The sequence below is a fragment of the Propithecus coquereli genome, unplaced genomic scaffold (genome assembly GCF_000956105.1).
Source record: "Propithecus coquereli isolate 6110/MARCELLA unplaced genomic scaffold, Pcoq_1.0 Scaffold214, whole genome shotgun sequence".
Taxonomy (NCBI): Eukaryota; Metazoa; Chordata; class Mammalia; order Primates; family Indriidae; genus Propithecus; species Propithecus coquereli.
The window spans coordinates 4,088,241-4,099,949 of record NW_012146523.1 but is presented as its reverse complement, the minus strand read 5'-3'; the positions used below and the strand labels follow the sequence as shown (position 1 = coordinate 4,099,949).

General features: G+C 41.3%; 2 protein-coding genes across 8 annotated transcripts in view; one reads left to right on the top strand and one right to left on the bottom strand.

The window, feature by feature from the left end:
• The first annotated feature begins 1,838 nt into the window (after positions 1-1,838).
• SLC4A7 (solute carrier family 4, sodium bicarbonate cotransporter, member 7) overlaps positions 1,839-11,709 on the top strand; it is a 114,552-nt gene continuing 104,681 nt past the window's right edge. For 4 of the 7 annotated variants that reach the window (XM_012644522.1, XM_012644528.1, XM_012644521.1 and 1 more), the window contains exon 1: positions 1,911-2,174. In XM_012644522.1, the coding sequence (XP_012499976.1) occupies positions 2,115-2,174 (60 nt within the window). In that variant the 5' untranslated portion in view covers positions 1,911-2,114. Of the gene's footprint in view, positions 2,175-11,709 lie in introns of all 7 variants that reach the window. The other 3 variants (XM_012644525.1, XM_012644532.1, XM_012644530.1) reach the window with 2 other exon arrangements.
• On the bottom strand, positions 6,708-7,019 carry LOC105810555 (cytochrome c-like). The gene has a single exon (XM_012644568.1). It carries the CDS (start codon positions 7,017-7,019, stop codon positions 6,708-6,710), a length of 312 nt encoding a protein of 103 aa, XP_012500022.1.

Sequence of the window (11,709 nt, the reverse complement as noted above, 5' to 3'; positions counted from 1 at the left end):
CAAAGCATGTATTTTTAAGCCCTTCTTGAAGTTGACTGGTTAGCACATTCAACTCTGGTACCAAGGGTCTTGGCTCCTACTTTGGTCTTGTTACTACTTTGGCTACATCCTCAGCTGTCACCCAAGATGCTCTTAGGTCTTAAGAATAACAGATGTTTTGCCCCACTCATTCATTCATTCATTCATTCATTCAATTAACACATGTACTGAGCACTCTCGTAGGCACAGGGAGATAACAGCAAACAAAACAGACCAAAAAAAAAAAAAAATCACTGCTGCATGAAGCTTACATGGAACACACATTACTCTTTGTGTGTGTAGATAGACAATGAACAAAATATATAGACTGTTATAAGGAGGTAAGTGCTATGTAGGAAAATAAAGCAAGGAAAGGGGAATAAAGGTTGTTCTGTATATATTTATTACAGTTTCATGGGAGGGGACTGCATTGTAAAAGAGCCCAGAACAAATTCTTCAATATAATATCAAATTAGAGAATGATGGTATGGGCACGAGTGATTGATGCCTTAAACTAGGAGGTTTTCTATCCCAGTTCCCCTGTTTCTCCATATTCCTTCTTTTCATTCTTGTTTCATCTTTTCTGTCTCTTTTCTTATCATTGTTTAACTTTAGTGAGGCATTAGGATGGTGGGACAGAAAGAGCAGTTCCACTCACTAGAACCTAAAGTTATCTCTGTGACCCTCAGCTTCCTCATCTGTAAAATGAGGACACACACATTTTGTAGTATTGAGAGGATTAGAGAATGTTTGCAGAATGTCAGTGTCTAATTGTAGGGCTCTTTATATGGTAAGCTGTTATTAATAGAGATACATCTGCTTTTGTACAAGTGCAAGAATAGCCTAGAGGTGACTCTAGCAAATTTAGGACAAAAGGGGATGAGGGCCCAAACAAGGAACAAGACATACAGAATACTTAACAAAGAACTTTACTAATACCCTGCTGGAAATGGATAGAATGTGAGCTTCAGACCCCTGAAATATAGATGTATTTCCTTCCATGGCACGGATTGGATTTAGCTCTTCTTAGCTAAACCTTTTGTTATCTTTCTTAAACACTCAAGAGAGCCCTGTTAACAAAAATGACAATAAGTGTCGCACGTGCCAGGCACATTTATGGCTAGAAATCCACTTAATCCTTCAGTGACCTTGAGTGGCCGGTATAAACATCATCCCCAGTTACAGATACAGCTATTTGAGAGGCGCCCTATAGGGCGGACTCAGAAGTGTGGGAGCTGCTGAGGTGCCCGGTCAGCGGGCAAGCGCACGAGGATACCTGGGCCAGGTGTACTCCCTCTTTCACAGTCCCTGAGTTTGGATTCATGGCTACTGGGCTGAGAGAAAAGAAACTTGCAGGAGTCGTGAAGACCTGTTAGTTCCTTTGGAAGTTCTCATGAGGTGGCCTCAGTTCTCTTTAGAGGCTGGAGGAAAGGGGTGGCGTCCCTAGGGGCCAAGGGAGGTGGTGACGCCCCACCCCACTTCCGAACGTCAAGGGAGTTTCTGACGCGAAAAACGAATTTCTCTCATCCGGGGTCAATTAAGCCTTTACAAAGAGGGGCGGGGCCTCCTGAGGAGGTGGGAGGGTGCGAAACCCTTCGAGTCGGCGATTGGCTGGGACAAGTGTCCGTCCCGTCTCCCTCCCGCCCCATCTCCGGATGGCCTCCCGGCGGGGCCGCGGGCCCGGAGGTGGCCGGTGGTGCCAAACTGGCAGGGGGCGTGACCCGAGGGGGCGGTGCGAGGGGCGTGTCGGGGCGGGACCCCGGCGGTGCGCGCGTCACGGCTTGCGGCCCCGCCCCCGAGCCCCTCCTCCTACGCGGCTGCCTTCTCCCCGCTCGGTCCTCCAGCTCGCTCAGTTCTCGCTCCATGTTCCACGCCGCGGCCTCGCTCCCCCGCTAGAGCCAGGCAGCGGCCGCAGCGCGCACACGCGCGCCCCGCGTCTCCCGCGCCCGGCGCCCGGCTCTCCCCACGAGCGCGCACCTCGCGCACAGTCTCACGTTCGTTCCCTCTCGCGAACCGGGGTCTCGGCGGTAGCGGCAGCAGCGGGCAGACCGCGCGGGGAAGCACCGTAGCGGTAGCCACAGGCTAGCCGGCCGGCCATGGAGGCGGATGGGGCCGGCGAGCAGATGAGACCGCTACTCACGCGGGTAACGAGCAGGGTGAGGGCGCCGCGGCGGTGGGGCTCCTTGGCGGGGGGAGGGCGCGGAGCGAGGCAGACAAAGGCAGGGGCACGGCGGACGTCGCGTCTCTGCCACCTCGTCCCAGGCCCCGCTTCCCTCCACCTCCCGGCCGCCAGCGCGCCTCGCCATCCCCTTTGTGTGGCTGCCTGGGGCGCGGGTGCGAGGGGGCGGGCGGCGGCGCCGGGAGGCCCGAGTCGGGGCGGCCGGCTGCGCTCCACGGGCATCCTCGGCTTGGCTCGGGCGAGACCCCGGCATTCCGGCAGGGGCCGCCTTGGACCCCAACCATCATCCCTTCCTTTCTCTCCGCAGCGCTGGCCTGCCCTATTTCCCAGCGTTCTCCCCAGCCGGGGTCCCGGTTCCACTTGGCGCAGGAGTTCAGATTAGCCCCTCGAAAACACATCTTTCTTCTCCTTCTAAGGAGGACAGCGGCTCCACCTGTCTCTAGCCCAGGCAGTGGTGAAGAGCTGGTGTGAATCTTTCCCCCTCTTTCCGAGTCTCCCCACCCGGTCCGCGGTGTGCTTTGTTCGGTGAGTTCTCCGGCCGCGTGGACTAGCCGCCTGCCTTTGCGGCCAGGGCAGCTTTTCGCTGTTGCCTGCCAGGTCTGCTTTCTCTTCTGGCTTGAACCTGAGGAGGATCCGCAGGCCGAGTGGAAAGTGAAGGGTGTCCCGAGCCTTCTGCTACTCCTTCTCTTCATCAGATCCTAACAAAATCGCGTTTCCTGGCTTTGGCTTCAGAGTTGGAGGGGAGTGGGGATGGACGTTGTAAAGGCCAATGTTCCCATTTGTGGTGATGGATGAGTGGCCATGCTCAAGAAACAGACTTCCTGCTTTCATGTAGAGCACATGTGTCCCCACAGTTGTAATTCTCTTCTCCCTTCCTAGTTCGTGACTCAAAGGAGATGGAGGTGTTACAAATTTTCCTACTTCCAGTTTTTACTCTGTGACCAGCAAAGGAGGGAAGGTTGCAGGGAAGATTTTCCGGTCTTTCACAACTAACAGGGAAAATTGTTTTTCATGTGTTTTTATTCAAGAGTTTTCTTTAAAACACCTGCCCCTTCCCCTTTTAAGTTTTAAGATTATTGTTAAGGCCATGGAGAGTAGTCATTCATTACTTCAGTGTATTCATTAATATGTCCTCTAAACATAGAAGAAATTAAGTGTCCAGACAGTGAAGTCATTCAGCAGTGGTCATTGGGAAGATCATTCACAGTGATGGTAATGGAATACTGGAAACCCATTGTAAGGAACCTTCTTTAATTCTTTGTGTGGCCAGTGAATGAACAGTGTTTTATAACACCTTCTCTAATAGTGTGTATCCAGTACACTGTTGTCTGTTCTTAAATTTATTATTTGCAAATTTTCAATTGAGCAGTAAAGAGCATCTGAGTTTTCACAAAGCCGAATAGAACCTGTGATGAGTTCTCAAATATTGCCTACTTAGCTAGCAGAAGAAACAAATGATAAGGCCATTGCCCTCCAAATCATTCATTTACTGTAATAACACTGATTTAAAACCTATTCCGTAGTATCCAACAAGACAGAACCAACTCTATCCTAATAGAAGTTATATGCAAGTGGGGAAGATGGATGACAAAGGAATTATTTAACACTGCTGTTAATGGCATGGTAGGGGAGGATCTTGGAAAGATAAGTCTTGGCTACAGTAAACATTTACAAATCAATAATAGAATTCAAATACCATAAGGTAGCATACAGTCTAAAAATAGAATGAGAGAACCGGAACACTGTATGTTGAAGTAGAGAACATTATGATTTGAAAACTGGAAAGAGGAACTGTTGGCATTGACAAAGTTAAATCTTTGCTCACCCATTTTTCTCTGATAAATGAAAGCCATAAAAATGACAAATTATGATATTTGTCAATCATAACTTTTTTCTAACAGCAGACTGCTTAGCATAGCCAAAAAAGTAGAATAAAATTAATATTCATAAAATACCATCTTAGGTCTGTAATTATGCAAAAAGTTTGAATAGATTTGTGACAGTTTATATTACTCAGAAACTGGAGCCCATCTGCTTCATAATTTAGGCTCTGAAGTTTCTTCTAAAATTCTGTCATTTTCACTGATCCATAGTATTGGCATAGAGAGAGGAAAGTCATTATCTTACAAAATGCAAGTTGTGTTTTGCTTTGGTATAAAAACTCATTGTAGACTTCACTTGGAAATTATTTTTTGGTCTTATTTTTGGTATAGGTTAAATCCTGTTACAAATAGCACTGTTTAGAAAGTTCCCAAGTGTTAGCAAGTGATCTTAAAGCAGTACAGTGGAATTTTGGGACTGTTTCATGAATTTTGTTATATGATTTCATTCATTTATGGATATTTGTTAAATATCTCCTAGGTGCCAGGCACTGGGGATATAGGCAAATAAGGTAGACAGAGTCCTGCCTTCACTGAGTTTATTTTGGCATGTGGAGTGAACACAGTGATAGCATTTACATTCCTGCTAATTCCAGTTAAAACATTTCATGAGTCTGTTAAAAATATTTTTAAAAAAGTCATTAGAATAAATGAAAGATACTAACAACTCAATATGAATTTAGTGATGATTGGCAAGTGAAGTTTTTTTTGTGTGTCTGTAAGTAATCATTCTCTTTGGGGAACTGTGATTAGGTATCGATAGCTCCAGAGATATGCCACCCCAGGTATATTATCAGGATTTCAGTTACCTTTTTGCCTTATTCTTTTTTTTTGAGACAGAGTCTTGTTCTGTCATCTGGGCTAGAGTGCAGTGGTGTCATCATAGCTCATTGCAACCTCAAACTCAGTTATCCTCCTGCCTCAGCCTCCTAAGTACCTGTGGCCATGTTCGCACGTCACCACACCTTGCTAATTTTTCTATTTTTTGTAGAGATGGAGTCTTGCTCTTGCTGAGGCTGGTCTCAAACTCCTGACCTCAAGCAGTCTTCCTGCCTTGGCCTCCCAAAGTGCTAGGGTTTCAGGTGTGAGCCACCATGCCCAGCCTTTGCCTTATTCTTGGTGACTTTAGGTAATAATCCATGGAGTTATAGTAAACAGAGAGATAGCAAATCTGTCATCTGTCCAAATGAAACAGTAGGACAATAGAATTGTATTGAAGAATTGTTTTGTCTGGTCATTCAGACTGGGAAGTACACAGGTTTTCTAAGAGAGATTAGGGTATGAAACTTAGAGTATTCTAGACTCTTGAGTGTAGGTTAAAATCAAAAGCCAAAGTAACCTGATGGTGGAGAAACCTGGTATATTATTTTAGTGGTATGTGGTATGCTAACCAATCTATTCTAAAACATTGGTAGTTATAATTGTCAACATCCTGTAATGGGTTGTTTTTCTTCCTTTTACTGTATCTTACCACAAATATGATCTTAAAGTGGATAGCATCTGCAACTGACAAAATCGGCCATTTGTATGAAGGTGCATATGGGTGTTTCATAAGGTTAATGTTACATGGTAGTCATAGATCCCTGTAGCTTTTGATATATATTATAGTTTCTTCTTGCTGGTTATGGTTTCTTCTGTAGTTCTCACTTTTTATGCATACAGTGTTTTCAGTTTTGCAATAAGCATGTATCAGTAATAAAGCTGTTCTAGCTTACAATGAAATTTGTCTCTGTGTTTTTTCATGATCTGTGATTTTATTTTTAATTATCTTAAGTTATGATCACACATAATTTTTAAATTTGTGCCTGTCTCCTACTTTAATGCTTCTAATGAGTTGGTAAAAGCACCATTACCAATCACACATACACAGAAGTTCTACAGTTTTATGTCTTTCTGAAGAGCTGTTTAAAGACAATCCTAAATTATAACTTAGTCTGACTTAGGTAGTAAAGAGTTCAAAAGTTTAATTTGCTCCTTCTTGTCACATTGACTTTTAAAAACATTTAACCTTATGGATTGTCTATCAAATGTAAGAAGTGTTAAATATTCTTTATTTGATACTATGTGTAAACACATATTAAAATGCCTTTCAATAAATAAAAGACAACATTTTAGTAGACACAGGGAAATTAGATTGGCATAGTGAAGACCAAAAATATTAAGTAAACATTGCTACCTTATCTCCAGCCCTTGCGTTTAACAGGCTAATAAACACAAATTAAAACACCAGTGAGTCTTGCTTGGTTCCAAGAGAGTGAAGGGATTTCCCTAATATTTAAATATATTCACATAATCAGTTATATAAATCTAAATATAAAACCAATCTTCAATAGGTTTTGAGATGGCAATTTACTATCTTTATGAAAAGTTGAACATTACTAATTAAATCCAATTATATCTTTAGAAGGGGAAAACAGTGATAACATTTACTGAATTGGAATTACCATCAAAACTCAAAAAACTGAATTAACTACAAGCCAGCCTTAGTTAAATCAGGACTATCCAACAAAAATATTCTGTCACTCTTTCATGATCTGAGTTCTAGTGTGTGAGACCAATTAAATTATGGTACACATAAAAAAAAGTCATGAGATATTTCTTTTTGTAATTAAGGCAGTGGCCAATTATTACTAATTAGTAGCTTTTTTTGAGATAACCTTTAAGTCTGCCCTTTCTTCCTTCTTAATGCTGGCGAAAATCATTTTTGTTCCAGAGATATACTTCTTAAGATTCCCCAAATACTGCATCAGTGTATCCTCTCCCCAGGTGATGCCTTTGTTTTTATTGGCCTCTGTGTAAGAGAATCCAGTGACCTGACCTGTCTTCTGCCCAGAGAGACCATGGAGTTTTGGCCCAGTCTTGTGCTTGTCTCCCTTTTCCTCAGTGTGGCACTGGGCACACTTCTGAACAAAAATCTTCTTGCCTTTCTCAACATCACCCATATTTAATCCTCTCTTTAGTTACTGATTGTACAAAGGTTCCCAGTCAGAAGCCAGATGTTCTACTCTTTTTTTGGGGGACGGAGTCTCACTCTGTTGCTGGTGCTAGAGTGCCCAGGCATCTGCCTAGCTCACAGCAACCTCAAACTCCTGGGCTCAAGCGATCCTCCTGCCTCAGCCTTGTGAGTATCTGGGACTATAGGCATGTGCCACCATGCCCGGCTAATTTTCTATTTTTAGTACAGACTGGATCTCTTGCTCAGACTGGTCTTGAACTTCTGACCTCAAGTGATCCTCCTACCTCAGCCTCCCAGGGTGCTAGAATTATGGGCATGAGCAACCACACCAAGCCTTGCCTCTGTTTTTGTTTAGCAGACAATTTTGCATATTTTTTTGTATTTTTACAATTTGGGTAAATTCAGGATTATTTGTACTAATGATAATGATAAACTACCAAGGGGTCTATGGTTGGCATAGTGTTATGATAGTGTTTGGCAGTGCTGCAGTTAATAGTCTTCCTGAGGGCAGAGGGCTAGCCTATTAGAGTAGGTTAGTTTTCCCAAATTAATGACTCTTTTCTTTCATGGGCTAGACATTTTCAAATGACCACTGTGAGAAGAGAATGGCCTAATACTTTTTTTCAGTACTTGGTTTAGGAAGAAAATGTGGTTATGATATATATTTGCATTTTATCTGGAGCTGATAGTATAGACAGATCTAGTTTTGGCTGTTTTAAGCAGATTTTCAGATTTCTTCCAAGAAGAATATTTTTAAGTTTTAATTTTTATTAAGCCATAGTTTGGATTTTAATAGGTTTACTTAAGCAGTTTTTTTTTTTTTTTTTTTTTTTTTTGAGACAGAGTCTCACTCTCTTGCCTGGGCCAGAATGAGTCCCGTGGCCTTAGCCTAGCTCACAGCAACCTCCAACTCCTGGGCTCGAGCGATCCTCCTGCCTCAGCCTCCCGAGTAGCTGGGACTACTACAAGCATGTGCCACCATGCCCGGCTAATTTTTATATATATATATTTTTAGTTGTTTGGCTAATTTCTTTCTATTTTTAGTAGAGACGGGGTCTTGTTCTTGCTCAGGCTGGTCTCGAACACCTGAGCTCAAACAATCCGCCCACCTCGACCTCCCAGAGTGCTAGGATTACAGGCATGAGCCACCGCGCCTGGCCTTAAACAGTTTTTTAAAATAATATCAAAGGGTAAAGCACAATCTACCTGTCGTAATGAAAAGATACTGTTATGTTTTAAATGCCCTTTTTTTTTCCTTTTACAGAGAATGTTGTGTGTACTAGTGTCATTTGCTTCTCATTCTGTTCACATCTCACATAGAAATCATCTCCCTCTCTGGGTTCCAGGACTGTATTGCAGCTTTTCTGTGAGGTTGCCCAGTTTGGAGAAGCTGTTGAGTTGTTCATTATCTCTGATTCAGAACTTTAGAATTGGTTATACCTTTGAAAAAAGATTCACACTTGGAAGATACCTGTATTCTATTTCATTATATAAAGGAATGTGGAATTGTTTCTCAAAAGAGCATGGAAAAAGGGTAAAGGCAATACTTAATCTTTTTCTCTCATAATTTGCCATAACACATATAATTAATACTTTGTGATTTTGTTCTTGGTGCATGTTCTTTGATATACAGAATGTTTTTAGTTCAATACTATTCTTTACTCTGGAAAAATACTGAAAACTCACAGAAATCCTCTTACTTTAGGAATTTATGTGTTAAACAAAAATAGGAATAAAACAAATTTATGTATAGGAGCCTCTCCACCCATTGAGTTCCATGGTAGTACTAGAGATGTTTCTGTTAAAAAAAAGTCTTCTAAGAAACAAATTTTTGGTAAGGAATAATTTAAATTAGAATATTGTATCCTATTAGACTTTGGTTACTGAGATATTATCTTGACCTAGAAAATATCTTTTTCAAAATTTTAACACTTTTAAGATTTGCCCTGGGTGGCTCAGGGAGGAAGTTGTGTTAGGGAAGTGAGGGAAGAGGATGTCACAGGGCTGCTATTCTGTGAATTACAGCCAACTCCTTGTTTAGGCAGATGCAAACTTTACCACAAAGCTTGATGAGAGGAGCCTGCTGAGCTTCAGTCCTCCGCTGTACACCCTTTCCTAAGGTACTACCCCCAGAGCCAGATGTGATAGCCCTGGATGGATTGCCTTTCTAATTTAATTCCTTTCTCTCCTAATCATTTCCCCTACTAAACTATAATTTTGCCTGGGTGGGTTTTTTTTTTTTTTTTTGATCTACATTTAAAATCCCCAGAATATTGTTTTTCTTTTCTCCTGGGCAGTCACATTGCCACATTCAAATTTGCAGCAAAATTATATTTCTAGTAGCTGCTGCTGTCAAATGTGAAATGTATTACATTCTAAATAGTGCTTGATGTTAAGATTTCATATTGTATAATGTGAATTAAAGGCCAACCTTCTTGTTCCTATAAGAATCTCATTTATTTATTTGTAGTAAGAGACACTTATGTAAAAATCAGACTACAACCCCTTGTAGTCTGTTCCCACAGTTCCCACAGTTATTTAATAGAATTTACTTTGCTTGATATTACAAGTTGTTAAACATGATCCCTTTAAATATGCTTTGTTTGCTTTGCACCAAGGTGTTCCTCTTGATGAATTCTCTGATTTTTTTCATTAGCATTGCATGGGAAGTGTCCTGGGTTATGTCCTAGCATTTGGAGTGTTAATGGTGCCATAGATAATATGGCACTGTCTAGTTAAAATTGTTTTTAAAATAGTGATGAGCATGTGATCAGTGGATGGGCCTCAGGAGTCCATGAATCTTCAGAAACTATGAAAAATTTTATGCTTGTATGCATTCTTTCCAGGAGAGGGTCAAATAGCTTTACATTCAGATCTCAAAGGGTTTATAATTCAAAAAACGGCTAAGAAATGTGTTCTGAAAATTAGCCCAGCTTGGTTTGGTGTTTTCCTTAAAAGTTCATAATTTTGTGTTTAGTTTAAATAGCTGACAATAATTATTACATCCACCCTCTTTAACATTCCTTTACAGTTCGTTTTGCGGAATACTAGATCTATAGGCGATTCTGCCAGAGAACCATTCTGTAGCCAGATAAGTTTGGGAAATGTCACACATATATTTTGGAGAGTCACAATGCATAACAATATACAAATGATCTGAGAAATGCTATAATAAATACATCAGATAGGAAGAGAATACAGCTGTGTGAGATGGCAGTTGCTTATGGTTCTTACAAAATATGAACAGTATGTCACTAATATGTTGTTATGGGTCTAAGCAAATCCTGTGATGTTGATATATAAGCCCTTTGAAGATACAGTTTTTCCTCTATAAATTAGAACTCACTTTGTTACTGTAACAGGAGAGATTTGAAAAATGTATCACTTAAGAAGATGCTTTGAAAAAAAAAAAGATGCCTTGGAAGCAACCTAATAGAGCATTTGTTGAATAAATTATCATATAGCCACATAGTGGGATACCAGAGCTATAAAAAAAAGGATGTTCTGATATGGAGAAATCTCTAGGATAAATTGATTTAAATGTAGCAAAGTGTGGGTTAGAGTATACTGTATGGTACCCTTTGTGTAATGGAGAAATAAGAATACGTGTTTGTGTTTACTAGTATTTGTACGTATACACTGGGAAGATAAACAGGAAACAGTAAAAATGGACAGGAGTAGGAGCAAAACTTCAGTGTACACTTTACAGTTTTCATTCTTGAGCCATATAAATGTATTACCTAGTCAGTAAAATAGAGGATGATTTCTTATATAACTTTATGCCATGGACTGAAATAGCAAGCTATTCGTGAGAATATTGTCTATGATTGTCTATGTAGTCTAATATATACAAAGTACCTAATTTTTCATGATATAAAGGTATCACATAAATACCAAAGTTGTTAATACATGCCTGTCAGTAAAATAACAAACTAAATGCCTAATTATATATTGAGTGCATGAATCCTTGGGAAATTTTCAGTTTGCAAGTTACTGATGTCCTGCCCCTCCTCTTGCTTTCAACTTCTTTTTGTCGATTGAGGTGTAAAGGAAAGGAAGGCTGTGAGAAGAGACTGGAGTGCTTTTACAAATGAAGGGCCTTAGGTATAGGGAAATAACTGCTTGTGCTTGGTTGTATACTTTTTTTTTTTTTTTTTTTGGAGGCAGGGTCTCCTGCTGCTGCCTGTCTAGAGAGCAGTGGCATCATCACAGTTCACTGCAACCTCAAACTCCTGGCCTCAAGCTATCCTCCTGTCTCAGCCTCCCATGCAGCTGGGACTACAGGCCTGCACCACCACACTTAGCTAATTTTTTTCCTATTTTTTCTAGAGATGGGATTTTGCTATGTTGCTCAGGCTGGTGTCCAACTCCTGGCATCAAGTGATCCTCCTGCCTTGGCCTCCGAAAGTGCTATATTACAGGCCTCAGCCACTGCGCGTGGCCTGTTATATACATTTTTTTAAACGTAGAGTTTTTTGATCTTTGTACTTATGTTCACCTGAGGATCTTTAAGAAAAATTATCCAGGCTGGGCGCGGTGGCTCACGCCTGTAATCCTAGCTCTCTGGGAGGCTGAGGCGGGTAGATTGTTTGAGCTCAGGAGTTCGAAACCAGCCTGAGCAAGAGCGAGACCCCCGTCTCTACTAAAATTAGAAAGAAATTAATTGGAAAAACTAA